The 17,613-nt window shown below is 44.5% G+C and overlaps 2 protein-coding genes and 1 pseudogene across 2 annotated transcripts; 1 reads left to right on the top strand and 2 right to left on the bottom strand.

The window, feature by feature from the left end:
• Positions 1-208: 208 nt before the first annotated feature.
• On the top strand, positions 209-3,505 carry LOC136477065 (signal peptide peptidase-like 1). Its single transcript, XM_066475081.1, has 4 exons — positions 209-1,087; positions 1,765-1,823; positions 2,899-3,099; positions 3,262-3,505. The coding sequence occupies exons 1-4, from the start codon at positions 325-327 to the stop codon at positions 3,376-3,378; spliced, it is 1,140 nt and encodes a 379-aa protein (XP_066331178.1). The 5' UTR covers positions 209-324; the 3' UTR covers positions 3,379-3,505.
• A 1,152-nt stretch (positions 3,506-4,657) lies between these two features.
• Positions 4,658-7,104, bottom strand: LOC136473057 (uncharacterized). Its single transcript, XM_066470756.1, has 2 exons — positions 5,901-7,104; positions 4,658-5,338 (listed from the first exon to the last, which is right to left on the bottom strand). Exon 1 carries the CDS (start codon positions 6,864-6,866, stop codon positions 6,441-6,443), a length of 426 nt encoding a protein of 141 aa, XP_066326853.1. The 5' UTR covers positions 6,867-7,104; the 3' UTR covers positions 4,658-5,338; positions 5,901-6,440.
• Positions 7,105-12,539: 5,435 nt separating this feature from the next.
• On the bottom strand, positions 12,540-14,537 carry LOC136469622 (chlorophyllase-1-like; annotated as a pseudogene).
• Positions 14,538-17,613: the final 3,076 nt, after the last annotated feature.

Here is a 17,613-nt window from a genome sequence, read left to right as displayed (position 1 = left end):
GTGCACCTGCTGATGGCTATTGATGATTTGTGTATTCACCTCATAGGATTTTTTTTCAAAAGCAGCATGACTGCATCATAGTGAATGAGTCTTTTTCTGCCAAGTTATCAACTTCGCTCATGCTTTTGAGTAAAATCCATTCGTACCACTGATGATTTGAACTTAGTCACCTAGATTCTTGTTTCTTCCTGCAGCCCATTCCAGGGATGCTTCTAGCTCTGGTACTCTTTTTTGGTATGGCAGGTTGAAGATACCTGGGTTGGGTAAGTCGGAGCATAGAATAAGCGCGGACTGCTATTGATTTTCCATAGTTCCATACATAGGATGGAATCCTTGTGGAAATTGACCTACTTGCTCGAGCCGGCATCACTTGCTCTAATTGCCACAGCCATTTCTGTGGCCTATGCATCAGCAGCGCGTGCTCTGGACTATGGCAAAGAGATGGAGAGGAACTTGGATTTTTCAGAGGCTTCCATTACATTGGATCGGTCGCAGGCTCTAATGATTCCCCTTGCAAGCTCATGCAGTCTGTTGCTGATGTTCTACTTGTTCTCGTCTGTCTCACATCTCGTGACTGCTTTTACTGCTGTGGCCTCAGCGATGGCACTGTTCTTTTGCCTGTCTCCACACATCACCTATCTCAAGACACAATTCAATCTAATGGACCCATTCGTGTCCAGGTGTTGTTCAAAGTCATTTACACGGTTGCAAGGTTTGCTGATGCTCTTCTGCATAGCCACAGTCTTAGCCTGGTTGGTTTCAGGGCATTGGTTGCTAAATAACGTACTGGGGATTTCCATATGTATAGCGTTTGTCAGCCATGTGAGGCTTCCCAACATAAAGATCTGTGCGCTGCTTCTTGCCTGCTTGTTTGTGTATGATATTTTCTGGGTGTTCTTCTCAGAAAGGTTCTTTGGAGCAAATGCCATGGTCTCTGTTGCCACTCAGAAGGCATCTAATCCTGTCCACACAGTAGCAAATAAGCTCAGCCTGCCTGGGTTGCAATTGATTACAAAGAAGCTGGAGCTTCCAGTCAAGCTTGTATTTCCCAGGAATTTGTTGGGTGGGATTGTTCCAGGAACCAGGCGTGAATGATTCCATTGTTTGGAGATGGACAGCAGATGGCAACTACTCCACCCGCTCAGCATACAGGATTCAATTCAAAGGCTGCTATGGAGGGTTCCGGAGCGACCTCATATGGAAGGCTCACACGGAAAACAAATGCAAAGTTTTTGCCTTGATCCTAATACAAGAAAAAATCCTAACAGCGGACAACCTGCAAAAAAGAGGATGGCCTCATCAAGAGCACTGCGTCCTGTGTAATGGGTCTTTGGAAACAGGACTTCATCTATCACTGCTATGCCCATTCACCAAAATAGTTTGGAGCCAAATTCTATCTTGGGAACATTTTGATGTACCGCTCATGCAACCCCCTCACGACCCTCCACATCTAAAGGCCTGGTGGGAGGAGGCTGCAGCCAAGATCTCCAAACAAGAGAGAAGACGCTTCAACGGTATGGTGATCTACACGCTATGGAACCTTTGGAAAGAAAGGAATAGAAGAATCTTCCAAAACGTCCAAGAATCAGCATGGCAGGTTGCCTTTAGAATCAAAGAGGATATTGCACAAAAAAAGAGGGCTTTGATGTGGAGAGGGTAGTTCTTGTGACCAGCATGTAATTTGGGTGGAAAACCGCTTTGTTTTTTCCTCTGTACATAAAACCTCTTTTCTCTATCTTAATTGAAAGGCAGAGCTCCTTCCAGTTTGTTCAAAAAAAAAAAACAATCCTGGTGACTACATGATGCTTGGCCTTGGAGACATGGTAAGCCCAATAAATCTTATTCTTGCTAATATTTCATGCTTTTATTTTGCTTTTAGTCCTTTTCTTTTTATAATGTCTGCTGTTAGTCCTTAAACCCTCTATAGAATAAGTAGCCTTAAGTGCTTCTACTTTTAATACCTCAGCGTTTGCTGAGCTTCATATTATTTGTCTTGTCTTTGTGTATAAACTCCTGTTTCAGAATAAGACCAAATGACATGTTGATTAACATTTTTTAGCTATATAGATGGAATTGACATGCAAAGATAAGCCATACCAAAGAAAGAAGTTATGTGAACTCAACTTCCATTGTTCAGTGTCTGCCACTTTTTGGCAAATCTTAGTTTATCAAGGCAGCAAGCTATGCACTGCGCACTCCTCTATCAGCTCGATAACGAATAAGTTTTGGTTTACAGGAATGCACTTAACTACTGTACAAATCTATATCTAATTGGTCAGGATGCAACTGGGTGCCCACTTTGTAGCTCTGGATCACTGCCAAGGGCCTGTTTGGTCAATGCGTATGCCACAACTAACCTTAGGCAAAACGTGGTAGCTGCAAGAAGTGGAGAACAATTAGTTCATTTGCATTCTGTTTTTCTTGCTTTGAAATCATATATAAGTTCATTTTGATGAGTTTTGGGTCAATCCAATGATCTAGAGAAAAGGGAACTTGCATCCCTACTAACTGGGAAAATCTGCTTCCTTCCTGCATGTTGTTTCTCCATAGTTCTCAGTTCAGAGATGAAACAGACCAAGTAACACCTGTGACGTTATAAATAGCAAAAGTATGCCTGATCTTGCAAGTTTTTAAGCCTAAAAACTATCCAATGACACTGATGAGAGCTATGTTTTGTGTACTGTGGTTACAGTATACAGTGCACCTGCTGCTGGTTATTCATGATTTATGTATTCAGCTCATAGGATTTTGCAAAAGCAGCATGACTGCATCATAGTGATTTGAGTCTTTTTCTGCCTAGTCTGTAACTTATCAACTTTGCTCGTGCTTTTGAATAAAATCCATTCGTACCACTGATGATTTGAATTTAATCACCTAGATTCTTGTTTCTTCCTGCAGGCCATTCCAGGGATGCTTCTAGCTCTGGTACTCTTTTTTGATAACCTGAAGTTCAAGGATGTGAATGTTCCATCAGATGTGTCTCCCCCAAAATGGCGGAATTATGTGTGGTATGCTCTAACTGGGTATGGTATTGGCTTGGTAGCTGCATTAGCTGCTGGGATCTTGTCTCAGTCTCCCCAACCAGCCTTACTGTACCTGGTAAGTGTTGTCAGGTTATACAGTCAGGTTTTGGACATCACTGCTGTTTTTCGTTCTGTTAAATTATGCTTCTGTGACTTGGTCACGTGTATGTATCTCATAGGATCGAGTCATGGTATAGTATAGTTGTTGCTCTTCGTTCTGACAGTTTGTGGCTTTCAGGTGCCATCGACGCTGGGGCCTGTCATGTACTTGTCATGGTTACGGAATGAGCTGTGGGAGCTATGGGAAGGGTCTGGGACGATTCTAAACGAGAAAGCTCGTTTGCTGGAGGTCTGAGATCCAAGTGGACAATAAGAAGGATATGAGCCCACCGTGATCTAATTAAACACTACTTGAGCTCCTCCTCATACTGAAGGAGTATTTATAAGCTAGAATGTTCTAGTCACGTAAGCTGCTACGCAGTTGCCCTCGAAAAGAGAAAATACAGATAAATCATGTAACTGTTTGCAATAGAAAGGTTCAGTTCAATGCATTTCAGCTTTTACCCATACCGCCATACGTTCTCTTGTCTGCGACTGCAGACTGCTTGAGTGGCAAAGAAGGTTCAGTTTAATGCATTTCAGCTTTTACCCATAGGTTCTCATGTCGCTGACTGTTTCTTCTTCTTTTGGAAATTGTCTCCGACTGCTTGAATGTCAAGGCAGTGCCGTGGCTGATGCCAATTGACGGTATGATGCTGTATAGAACGGACTAATACGACCTTTCGTTGTTGTTACTTGCTAGCTAAGCTAGCCAGAATTGGAGTTTGGTTGAGCCAGTTAAAAAAATGATAATGGTGAGGTTTCCACGGCATTTGTTTAAGAGTTTTAGTGGTAACATCCGCAGAGGTCTTTGCTCCACTGAAGAAATGCGCAGAGGTCTTTGCTCCTCTGAAGAAATGTGGAGGATGACTGAGCAACTGCCGCTGAAAGCTCTTATTTCACTATTTGCCTTTGCTAAATTGCGATGCCATTTCTGGGTTGTCGGCTAAGCACAATATCTCAACTGGTGACGCATGGTACAGCCATGGCCAGTGGACTACCAGCAAGCAAGCAAGACGGTAAACCTGACAGGTATAATCTGGGAAGGGAGCAGATTGATTTTTTCCTCTGAATTTTCTGAAGCTGATGGAATTCATTTCCCCGAGCACCACTGTTTTCAGACAAAAGGAATTGTGTTCATTCCCAAACAGTGAGTAGGATGCTGCTGGTACTTTGGGCTACAATCCTAACTTACGAGCTATGACTATGAGAGACTAGTCTAACAATTTCTCACACAATGATCAAGGAAGCATAGAATTTCTCACACAATGATCAAGGAAGCATGGAGGCCAGCAGACCAAAAAAGCAACAAAATCACGGATTCTCACAGAGTGATGTAGGAGTAAACTACAGATCCCACTTATGGTTGCCTCTGGACATTTCCTTGTCAATTTAGGAGAGGCCTTGCACTTGTCATGCACTCGCACTTGATCCCTCACTTGTAGAGGCCGTCCCAGCGCACGCCCACGCCCACGCCCACGCACACCAGACAGAGACGCGAGCTTTCACTTGGAGAAGTTGAGACATCCCATGGGTTTCTGCAACACGGCTGCCACTTGCCATTCCATAATATTGCATATATGTTTGCTGGATTTAATACAGTGGTACACTTAGAGGACTAATAAGTAATGCTAGTGGAAACAACACAACTGATCGACTCCCTTGACACTATGGCATCATTATACATCACTTGCTAACAAAAGTTCGAGACATTCCCGTTCGGCTTACCACATATCCGGCTTGTTCGGCTTCTTTTTTCAGCCGGAACAGTGTTTTTCTCTCACAACAATTCAGCCAGAACAGTGTTTTCAGCCAGTTTCAGCCAAAATTCAGCAAGCCGAACAGGGATCAAGGAAGCAACATGATTAATTATACTCCATCCTTTTCAAATTATAAGTCGCTTTGACTTTTTTGGTACATCCATTCTACTATTTATCTAGATATAACATATGTCTAGATACATAACAAAATGAACGTAGCAAAAAAGTCAAAGTGGCTTATAATTTGGAACAGAGGGTAACTAATAATTCATCAACCATCACAATGATCAAACCATGGACGACAGCCTAACAAAACCAGCAGCAAATTCATGGATCCCCAAGAGTAATCCTACCACAAATCCCACAATGATCGCACACTTCCTTCTTGATTTAGGAGAGACTATGCACTTCATGCATTCGCACTTGGTCCCTCATTTGTAGATGCCGTTCCCAGTGCTGCAGAAACACACACACAAAAAAACAAAGATATTAAAACAGCATCAGCAGATTGAAAAATGGATTTGCCATCAATCAAACATTTGTTTATTTATCATAACCACAAGGGCCCACAAGTTCTTGCTAATGGTTAACCAAACAGCATTTGCATAGTAAAGTCAGTAAGATAAGGTAGACTCAAAATCTGGAGAAACACCTCTCTTTGTTCAGCATATATCATCCACAATCTTTATTTGATGTTTAAAACGGCTAAATCACAACAAAGGAAAGTATATATAAGGTTAAAGGATGGACATGAGAGTAATATCTATCCGAAGGGTAAAATCCCATGTAAGCAATGACTTTTTTGTTCTTTATCTTCTAGATATAAGTTCCAACCTTGGCCAAAATAATACCAATCATCAGAGTGCCATATCCATCAATCAGCTACATGTATATCAGATGACCCAGTTTGACACGAGATTGTGATAAACTCATTGTTCTTGCCACACACACCATGGTTCTACTGTCACTAACTGAAATCCAACTCATTCTGATAGTTCTGGCAATTTGCCCCACGTACCAGGGAGTGTAGAAGCTCACGTAGGGAACAATATCACTGAAGAAGCCAGTGCCATCTACAACAAGCTTGTCGATCCGGCCAGTCGTTTCATCAACACAGAAGAAGCCATTGATCGTCTGCACCAAAATCATGCCAACCCCATCCGCAAATCCAAGCAAATCGATGAGGGGAGCAGGCTCTGGAGGTCAATTTCCCTGCCTTGTGTCCATTCCATTGTCAGGGCACCACCGTTGGGCCTAAGCTCCGTTGACCAGAGGCAAAGTTTGGAGCCCTCCACTCTTGCAAATCCCAGGCCTCTGTCCTCCGTGGTCGTGAGCATGGTATGCGACGTCCGTCCACTATGGGACGCCGGAGGCAGTCGAATCACAGACATGTCGCCCGTGGCCAGGTCGTACTTGAGGATGCTGGTCCTCCCCTGGAACAAGAAGTAGAACGCGTTCCTGACGAGGGCACCGCGCACCGGGTCGACATCGCCACCACCAGCACCACCAGGGTCCGGGTGTTGCGCTGTGTAGATCGGCTCGCTCCACGCCGCGGGCCCTAACGAGGAGTATACGCAAGCGAAGGTCCCCTCGTGGTCCGTGCCCACCAGTATGACGCGGAAGGACCCGCCGGCGTGGTCCTGGAGGCCGTTCTGGTCACAGCAGAGCAGCGCGGCGTTCCAGCTGAGCGGGCGCCGCGGCAGGACGGGGACGGGCAGCTCCAGGTAGCCGCCGCCGCCGCCGGCAGAGAGAGAGGGTCCCAGACGGCGATGCGAATCCCCACAGAAACCGCATCGTCGCGGTCGAAGAGGACGCGGCCGGCGTGCTCGTCGGCGCGGTGGTGGAGGAGGACGCGGCCTCCGCGCGCGTCGAGCGCGAGCCAGCCGCGCTGGGTGTCGAGGGGCGGGCAGGACGCGGAGGTGCGGACGAAGCGGGCGGAGAAGGCTTCATTCACGACGCGCTCGTTGTGGAGGAACCCCAGCATCGGGGCACCCGGCGCTGGAGGTGAAAGTCGCGGAAGCTGCGGCGGAAGGCGCGGGCCGAGACGAGGCGGGACAAGCGCTTGCAGACGAGCGCGGCGCGGACGAGGTGCGCGGGGTCGTCCGGCGGGGACCGGAGGAGGACCTCTTCCACGAGCTCATCCGGCAGCGCCGGCGGAGCGCGCAGCGTTGGCGGCGGCGGCAGATCTCCTCCTCCATTGCGGCGTCAGTTGGCCTGGTTTAGTTGGCGATTTTTTTTAAAAAAAATGGTAGCGTAGCGTTGTTATTTAGTAACGAGGGTCCCAGTCTAATTAGACTTAAAAAATTCGTCTCGTAAATTTTGTCTAAACTGTGTAATTAGTTTTATTTTTTATTTATATTTAATGTTTCATGCATACGTCCAAAGATTTGATGTGACAAAAAATCTTGAAAAATTTTGTAAAATTTTAGGAACTAAATAGGCACTAATTGAAAGAGGAAGGCGAGGGAGGGGGATTGAATTTAATGACAACTGGCACTGCCGCCTGCAGGAATTTGGGAGATTTAACTTTTTATCGTTATAAGAATCGCCACCTGCTCAGATCTCACTTCAACGGATGACAATACGATTTTAGCATACAACGGAAAAAAGAGATACAGAAATGACACATTTGCACTCGTGGCACGACAGCGCGTGAGTCCACGTCAGATCCGAGGTAGCAAGGGGGTGGCAAATGACCACGGTTGCCTCTGCCCTCTGCTGCTAACCCAGGCAGGCCGCACTCAGTCGCCTTGCCCACCCATTTCCCCGCTCGTTCTTCGTCTTCCCGGTCTCGCCATAGCCCTCTGCCGTCGCCGCCGCCACTGCCGCCATCCGGGAATCAATAAAATGTTTTGTAGTGTTGGCTCAGACTTTATTAACAATCTAGGAACCAATGCTAATACATTTTAAGTTCTTTAGGTTTGAATTTTAAATCTAAATATTCTATGTTAATATTCTTATTCATGAACTCTAGCGTTTTAATTGTTAACACCATCTAATTAAATTTACACTTTATGCTACTTTGTAAATTGTATATCAAAATTATGGATTCGTCACTACATTATAACATACTTAAATAATTATCAATAATACACTCAGCACTACATTATAACATGTCCAACGATTATCAGTATTTATAGTGAACTAAAAGCAAATTGTGATATGGTTGAATTTTGTCACCAACATGACCATGAATATTTTTATGTAACAATTGAGTTATACTCGCTTCATTCTCTTTTATAAGACACGGCTTAACATGACACGAACTCCTAAGTTAAATTTTAACCATCTATTTTATTTTATTTTATATTATTTATACTTATAAACTTATGATTTAAATATAAATCTAACTATATCAATATTGTGTTATATTAGTTAAAAATTGTTAGTCAAATTATTGCTCAAAGATTTGAAGTTTAAAACTTGACATGCATTTATGTCCTATATTTGTCCTCGTGAAGAAAAGTTCATCTAAAGACGTGTCTACTATTGCTCGTGAAGGCACTACAGTACATATGTGGCAAGTGGCACCATCAAATGCTTGACAGTCAAAGTATTGCTATAGCGCTAAACTACTAGTAAAAAAAAGTACAAACAAATATATATATTATGTCTGACAATCTAAGCCCTGGTTTAGTAGTAAATCCGAACTTATCAGTCCAGCCTATCAGCCATGGTATAATATTTTTCTCTCACAATAAAACATCATCAGTCGACTTATCAGCCGTAAAAACCATCAATCAAATAGCTCGATGTGTGCCATCATCAAATACATGTTGGTTAAAGTACTGCTACTAAGGGCCTCTTTGAATTGCGGGATTCTTTTCCGTTTCCTACGTTTTTATATGAAAATGAACTGATTCCTACGTAATTCTCGTAAAATTCCTGCATTCTAAAGGGGTCTAAAAAATAAAAATCAAAGTACTCCTACTGCTACTAGTTAAAAAAAAATAAGTCCTGCACCAGTAAAAAACTATTGACTTCTATTATTGATCCTCGTAAAAAGCTCGTGAAGGCGGTACAACAAATGGGTGCATTATCAAATGCTTGACAATCAAAGTACTGTTATTAAAAAATTAAAATCAATAGTAAACAAACTACTGCTACTAGTAAAGAAAAATATACGCATTATCAAACACTTGACAGTAAAAGTACTGCTACTTAAAAAAATAAATCAAAGTACTGCTATTAGTGTACTAGTGAAAAAACTACGAATCAAAGTGATGCTATTAGTGAACTAAAATAAATCAAAGTAATGCTATTAGTGAACTAGTGAAAAAATATAAAACAAAGTAATGCTATTAGTGAACTAGTGAAAAAATAAAAATATATTATGTCTGAGCCCAAATTAGAACTGAACTAAGATAAATCAAAGTAGTGCTATTAGTGAACTAGTGAAAAAAGTAATGCTATTAGTGAACTAGTGAAAAAATATAAATCAAAGTAATGCTATTAGTGAACTAGTGAAGTGAAAAAATAAAAATATATTATGTCTGAGCCCAAATTCGAAAAAAATATAAAAATATTATGTATGAGCCTAGGTTCGAACTGATAACTTTTAGAGTGTGAGACTAACGTGTTAACCAACTAAACCACCCAGACAATTTTGGTTTAACAACAGAAGAATACCATATTTAACAACTTTTAGAAAAAGCACTCACTCAGTGAAAATTTACTGGAACTATGTGTGCCTCACTGGGTGATCAAAACAATCCGAATCTCGTTGTTTTAAAAGGGCCCAAGCCGCTCACAACGAATCAGCCAGAACAATATTTTGAGTTGTTTTTTCAGCGAAGCGAACGGACCAATAATTTGCAGTTCCAGCTGGGGATTCTACTGTTGTGCGGCGCGACAGCTCTTGAATCGGTTATGCACGGTCTTCTGTCTGTACAAAAATATAAGGAACCGAACAAAGACTGAATTCTAACCTGAATTTGAGTGCGCCTGAATGATTGCTAACCGTGTAGTGATCCAGAATGAGGACTTCTGTAATACGTAAGTCTTGTTTCTTGGTTGTTCTACTCTGCTCAACGGTCAACGTATAGCTTCAGTTTTTGAGAGAATTTGAAGATAAAAACTAGTATACTTCTGCGAGTGCTAGAGGCCATCTTCCCAATTTTACCAAGAATAAGATGTTTGTACACTAGCTTTCGATGAGTCACTTTACCTATTGGTATGATGCTACAGCTGATAGATGCCTCAATTTCCTCAAATGCAGATACGGAATGCCATGGAATCGTTGGCTCTGTTCTCCAAATCAAACACAGACCGGGATAATGTTCATCAGGCTGCTGAACAAGAAACAAGTAACATGAAGCCAGATGGTACGGTAGTCGAAAATAGCAGTGCATCGCGTACTAGGAATTAATTAAGCTAGCTAGGTAAGGCCATGATTTGCACCTTTGTACCTGCTCCTGCTGTGAGTGTTCCCATGCTTCCAGTTTCAGATTTGGACTGCTAACAGTCGGTCAGTCAGATCGCTTTCCCCTTGTGTTCTCATTACCCAGCAGTTGTAGTAGCTGTCATGTATCCGGATGCAGAGGCATGCTATTGCTAGCGTGACCGTTTCACTTTATCACTAGTCATTCATGTTAAAAAAAAATAAACAAGGCCACGAGGGCACCTGATAGACGATCTTTCGAAATCGAACAAATTGAAGAAAGCAACATGCTTGAGGATGACACGCGAGCGAGTCACGTCACAATTATACTACCAGCTAGGCACGTGTTTGGCAAGAGCCGAAGAGGTGCTAGATTACAATTGGATACGGTAAAGGACGACGAGCTAATGGGAAATCCAATGATCGTTAACGCAGAGTGCAAGGGGAACATCGCTTCATCTCGTCGTAGGCTTTCTAGCCGTAATAAAAGATCGATTTCTAGAGACGCTCTCTAGCCCTATCTAACATCGACTTCAAGGGACGGTTCCTAATTACGATACGCAAATCTTTTGCGTATTCAAGAAAAAAAGAGACGGTTCGTAATTTGATTGGTTGAAATACCTTTGCTTTTCAATTTTACAAATAGTCTCTGATGGACAAAAACAACCTAGACCAAAGATGCAAATTGGGCAAAATTTTGTTTTCTAGAGACGCACAATAAAGATGGGCTAAGCAGACACTTCTAAAAATCGTTTGTAGATGCCTCTAAAAAGCCGATAGATCTCGACGAGATCTAAAACTCTATAGTTGAAACCTTTTCATTTGAATTCGTTTAGGGTAAAATCTTCATTTCAAAATCTAGCAGAGTAAATACTAGGGGATTGTTTATGTTGCTAAGTCACAAGTCACTTTGGGGTGTAGTGGTGAGGGGTGTATCACGTGAAGCCTGGGGTTATGAGTTTGATTCCCGCATATTGCGACTTACGTGAATTTATCGTGAAAATGAAAAAATGCTAGAAATCAGAAAAATTGCTATTTTTTAGCCCAATTTGTAATTTCTGAAAAATCATTTACAGTGGTGGTTTTCTCTGATTTACAGTGGCGGTTTTCCTAATAAAACTGACAATGTAAATATTTATAGTGGCGGTTCTCCGATTTACAGTGGTGGTTCTTAGCTGACGCCAGTAAAGTTAGCTGATTTTTACTAGCCGTTTACCACTAGGGATTGTTAAATAAAAGTGCCAGTGAAAATAGGCTAACGATTGTTAAATAAAAGCGCCAGTGAAAATAGGTTTAAAACCGCCATTCTGTGTACTAGTGATGGTGAAAATAGGATTATTCAGTCACCGTATTCGTTTATATCCTATTGGGAACATGGGACCTTTTTCTATTTATGTATTTTCAGTAAAATTTAAACTGATTTATGTAAAATTTATGTGCAAATCCTTCATGCCCTAAATGTTGCTCCTTTGTATTTGCATCAGAGCAATCTCCGTCGACCTCTACGAATTTTGGAAGCGCGTGAACAGTGTCACATCACAATAATATATGATACCCTTTCGGTCCATAAAAAAAATGCAATTATCAATTTTTTAGAAGTCAAACAATTTGAACATTGGCTAAGAGTATTAACATACATAATACAAAATAAGTATCATTAGATTAATTATGAAACATAATTTGTATAAAATTTATTGGAGACATAGATATTAGTACTATTTATACAAACTTAGTTAAATTTAAACTAGTTTGACTAAGATAAGTCCTATAGTTGCATTCTTCTTTGGACGCATGTAGTATATAATACTACCACATGCATATCCTTGCTATTCATCGCACACCGGTGGTCGGTGGACAGTTGTGGCAAGTGGAACATGAGGACAAACGAAAAATGCGATGTGTTGTGTAAAGCTTTGGACCTTACCGAAAGGAGCGACAATGTAGCTAGCGCTTAGGTATTCTCTGACACCCATCAAGAAAAAGTTGCGCCAAAAATTGTAGCACGAACACTGCACATATCTGAGTGTTCTGCTTATTCAAGAAATTTAAAAGCGTTCTTACATGATCACATGACATGCATGACAATGGTACATAGCACCAGTGTTTTCCTAAACACCAAACTATAAACAGTCAGTTAAACATGCTAAACGGTCAATTAAACAGACTAAACGGACGATTAAATGAAAACGGCACACGAGCATACACACATCCGAGTGCTTATTATTCAATTCAAGAAGTGGAAACGTGAACACCGGCCAGCCATACGCACCTGCCACTCCATTGCCAACGCAACCTGCCCGGCCCATCCATGGCTTCATCAAGCCAAGTCATATTCAACTGGGTCGAGCACCGCCGGCGAGAGCCCAGGGCTGTTCTCGAGCACGGCCTTGAGATCCTCGTCGTGGTCCTCCAGCTTGGCCCTGAGGAACGCCACCATGGCGCCCCCGATGGCCCTCCTGGCGAGGTCCTTGCTGGTGTCCTTGGTGTTCCTCATGCACATGCAGTTGTTGATGACGTAGGGCACGCCGTCGTCGTCCAGCATGTCCAGGTGCCCGTAGTCGCTCACCACGACGTGGTACCGCGGCGGCGCGCACTCGTCATAGAACTCGGCGTGGTTGACGCCCGCGGGGGCGCACGGCGACAAGCCGACGTGCTTGGGGCCGAGCCCCGTGCCGATGACCAGCGCCAGCATCCCCGGGTCGAGGGACCGGGGCGTGAAGGTCGGCACCTTCGGCTCCAGCTGCAACTGCTTGGATGGCCCCGCCACGGGGTCCACGCCGATCAGGGCGGAGAACTTGAGCGGCGACGCTGGCGCGGTGGCTGTGGCTGTGACGGTGTCTGAGGAGGATCCGAGCCCGAGGGCCACGGCGAAGGCGGTGTCGCCGCCGCGGCTGTGGCCCGCCAGCGCCAGCCTGGAGAGGTCCGGTCTGACGCCGTGGAGGTGGAGGATGTTGGTGAGGACGTGCGCCAGGCCTTGCTGCTTGTCGGCGAGCCAGGAGGTGACCTGCCTGGTGGCGTCGATGTCCTTCGAGTCTTTCATGTTGAGCGCCGGCAGGATGCCGCCGAGCTGTGATGAGCCACGGCGACGACATGCATGCAGATGTATTTTCAGAGCTCAGGAAAAGAACGGAAACATGATGCAGCGCCGGCACGGCGACGACGAGGATAAGGACGACGACAGAGGCGGACCTGGAGTGCCACGGCGATGATGTTGGAACAGGTGGTGACCACCAACCGAGTTCACGATCTTGTCCTGCCGCCGAGCTGTGATGAGCCGCGGCGACGACATGCATGCAGATGTATTTTCAGAGCTCAGGAAAAGAACGGAAACATGATGCAGCGCCGGCACGGCGACGACGAGGATGAGGACGATGACAGAGGCGGACCTGGAGTGCCACGGCGATGAGTTCACGATCTTGTCCTGCCGCCGAGCTGCGATGAGCCGCGGCGACGACATGCATGCAGATGTATTTTCAGAGCTCAGGAAAAGAACGGAAACATGATGCAGCGCCGGCACGGCGACGACGAGGACGAGGACGACGACAGAGACGGACCTGGAGTGCCACGGCGATGATGTTGGAACAGGTGGTGACCACCAACCGAGTTCACGATCTTGAAGCTGGTTTATAGCCGGTCCGGCTCGTTACCACGAGCCTGTGGAAGATCTTGGAGCCGGCTCGACGGTTCACCGGAGCTACAACATATAAGGCCTTAGGCCTTCCCAACCCAAAAGACTAGTCTGATAGGTGATGTGGGACTAAACCCCCCTTAGTCACACATCGCCATATGTGTGATGCTCGAGATTTTACTATCGCTACATGATGTGGGACTAAACTCCAAGTTCACGATCTTGGAGCTGGCTTACAGCCGGCCCGGCTCGTTACCACGAGCCTGCGCTCCCACAGGTCCCAGGTCCACCGGAGCTACAACATATAAGGTCTTGGGCCTTTCCAACCCAAAAGACTAGCCTTATAGATGGAGACTTCTTCCGCCTTATATGTTGTGCTCTCCCATCATTGCTATATGATGTGGGACTAAACCCCAATAGATAAACCCGTGGGACGCGACGTGCGACAGGAGGCTCTCGTACCAGCTGTTGAACATGCTACAACCGTGCAGGAAGATGGCGACGGGGTAGTCGCCGGCGTCGGTGGGGATGACCACCATGAGTGGCTTGGGCACGCTGGGGACCTGGTTGTGGTCGACGTGCCTCGCGTCCACGCGGTGCGGCCCCAGCTAGAACACCGCCATGCCGATGGCCACCGGCGATGCCATATCTCCGGCCCTCTCCTCTCCTCTGACGTCACAACTTACATGGTGTTGTCACTACGTACGGTGAGTAGCGTCGTGCGTTGATGCCTTGATGGGCGATGGAACATGAGGTGCCGCGCGCTGCATCGAATGTTTGTTTCTCCACCGAAACTTTACACCTATCATATTGAACGTTTTACACATATATATAAAGTATTAAATATAGATTAAAAATAACTAATTATACAGATAGTGACTACTTTGCGAGACGAATCTTTTAAGCCTAATTAATTTATAATCTGACAATAAGTGCTACAGTACACATATGTTAATGACAGATTAATTAGATTTAATAAATTTGTCTCACGGTTTATCGACGAATTCTATAATTTATTTTTTTATTAATATTCACCGTACGATATTCTCACGTCTGTGCGTGTTCCTCGTTTGCATTTGTAGTATGTTTGAATGACGCATTGGATGCTTGTGTAGTACTGCCAGTGACCACATTCGGCCCTTGTTTAGTTAGGGCGCGTTTAGTTCCGGAAATTTTTTTTTTTGACTTTTGGTTATTGTAGCACTTTCGTTTGTATTTGGTAAAAATTGTTCAATTATGGACTATTTAGGCTTAAAAGATTCGTCTCGCTAATTACAGACAAACTGTGTAATTAGTTATTCTTTTTACCTACATTTAATGCTCCATGCATGTGCTGCAAGATTTGATGTGACGGGGAATCTTGAAAATTTTTGGTTTTTGGGTGGGATCTAAACAGGGCCTTACCCAAAATCCAAACTTTGGCACTATGCAAAAAGAAGATTCCCCGTCACATTAAACTTACGGTACATGTATGAAGTACTAAACGTTGACGAAATCAAAAACTAATTGCACAATTTGGTTGTACTTTACGAGACGAACGTTTCGAGCCTAATTAGTCAACGATTGGACAATTATTACCGAATACAAATGAAATGCTGCAGTGCACTACGGTGATCTACAGTGATTCAGGTGGCGCCAACTTCGACGAACTAAATGCGACCTCGTAAATCCTGTTTGTCACCTGGCTGCTCGCACAGTGCTCACGGCCTCGCAATGTGGTACCGAGCACGTACGTGGTGGCCCCCAGGTGCTCGTGGCATGTGTGTCGAATGGCTGAAATCTAGTACATGTTCTAGATTATAGTTCAATTTCTTTATCCTAAGTTATTTTTTTCTCAACTCTAAGTAAACATTTAGAAAAACACATAAAAATATACTGCTCCCGTAAATGTGTTTAGGGCACCCGTAGTATAGGGATGCTGGAGCGTTTCTTGGATAGGTCTCAGAGTGACAAGATATCGTCTAATATTTTGTCCCTAATATTTAGAAATGAGCCTAGATCCATAACTGGGCCCGCCGTTCATTACCATCTACCAATTCCCTCAGTCACTCGATCACTCTCGATCCGCTGCCTCCTTTTTTCTCTAGCGCCATTCCCTCTCTTCCTCCCGCACCGTTGCCTCCGCCCTTGTTAGTCCACTCTGCCACCATCTGCATGTGTCCCTCCTCTCCCCTCCCTTTGTGCATCATCCCCTCCACCTGTTCTATTCGAGAAGAGGCACGCACTAGCACCTACATTTGTTGGATTTAATTTTGGGAGTTCATCGCATAAATGTGACCAAACACCCACTAGCAACCTAGATCAACGTCGGGAAAAGGGAGTCCAACCAAGGTGGATCCAGTAATATAGCGAGCTATAGAAGCCGTGCCATACCTAGCCGCCAATGAGCACCCTCCTTAGGCTATGGCATATGCCTAATAGTAAACACGAATTCACTACAAGTGTAGCATTCACAAATACAATAACATGAAGCTTATGTAGTCACCCATCCTGCAATCCTATCCCCACTCTTGACTTTTATTGGGTGACAACACGACTACACGAGTGAAATTTCTAGTTTAGTTTTGGATAATTGATGAAACCTAGGACTAACATTTGATCTAAGTGTGTGTGAATTAGAAAAGGTAGTTCAATCCAAGTGATTGAGCAAGATGAGGTCCATGGTGATGGAGGTGGACATGAAATGAAGATGATCAAGCTCAACTTAGAAAAGAAGAAAGAGAAAAATAAAAAACCAAGATAGTCAAGGCAAAGGTATAAGATAGGTTTTTATTTTGGCACTTAAGACACCATAGAAGATGTAAGTGCACTTAGGATCGATAGCCATACTATAAAGAGGGGAAATCTTGGGCTAAACGGTTCATCGAGTGCCACTAGGTGACATGATTCTTATATATGCATTTAGGAACCTAGTGTACTAACCTTGACCCTTGTAAAATGCTTTGAAATAATGCTAACACATGTACACACAAGTTCTACACTTTGTGGTTAGCAACATAGAAGCAAGGGTGAAGTGGTTGCAGACTTAGAAAAAGAGAAGGGAGAGAAAGTCCACAATCGGATGCTGGCCACGGGGTGACCGGACTCACCCCGACGCATCTGGTCAATTATAGCTATGGTGCGCTGTCTAGCCGAGACTGAGGAGAAGCGATCGGATGCTGGGGCCAGGTGCACCGATGCGTCCGGTCAATCTTTGGAAGGCGGTGCGGTGGCACGATTGGACACGTAGGGCGCGCGTCAGGTTAAGGGTGACGTACGGTGATGTCATCTTTGTTTGCACGCGTGGGAAGAAGTCGTGCGCTGATCGGACGCATGAGCGCGTCAGGTCCTCTATGACTAGACGCGTCCAGTCAATAGAAATCGCCTCGAGGAGCTTACTGGAAACGACCGGACCCTGAGTGGCACTGAGTCCAGTCGTTGCTCAGGTGCGTCCAATCATAACTTAACTGATCGCATGATCGGCTAGTGACCGTTGATGGCCATAGGATTCAAACGGGGACGCGTAGATGGCCGTAGGCGACCGAACACTGGCCGACCGAATGCAGGGGCACGTCCAGTTAGCCCAAAAGTGCCCAACAACTCTTTGAGTCTTGGGGCTCTATAAATAGGAAGGTACCGACTTGGGGCTCCCTCTCTTGGCATTTTAACATACTTGACATCCTTATGAGCCTAAGCAAACACCTCCTACTCATCTCCATGATTGATTCTTCATCATAGTGAGAT

The sequence above is a fragment of the Miscanthus floridulus genome, chromosome 8, assembly GCF_019320115.1.
Source record: "Miscanthus floridulus cultivar M001 chromosome 8, ASM1932011v1, whole genome shotgun sequence".
Classification (NCBI taxonomy): Eukaryota; Viridiplantae; Streptophyta; class Magnoliopsida; order Poales; family Poaceae; genus Miscanthus; species Miscanthus floridulus.
The sequence above is the reverse complement of the archived record's forward strand: the minus strand, read 5'-3'. Positions and strand labels throughout refer to the sequence as shown.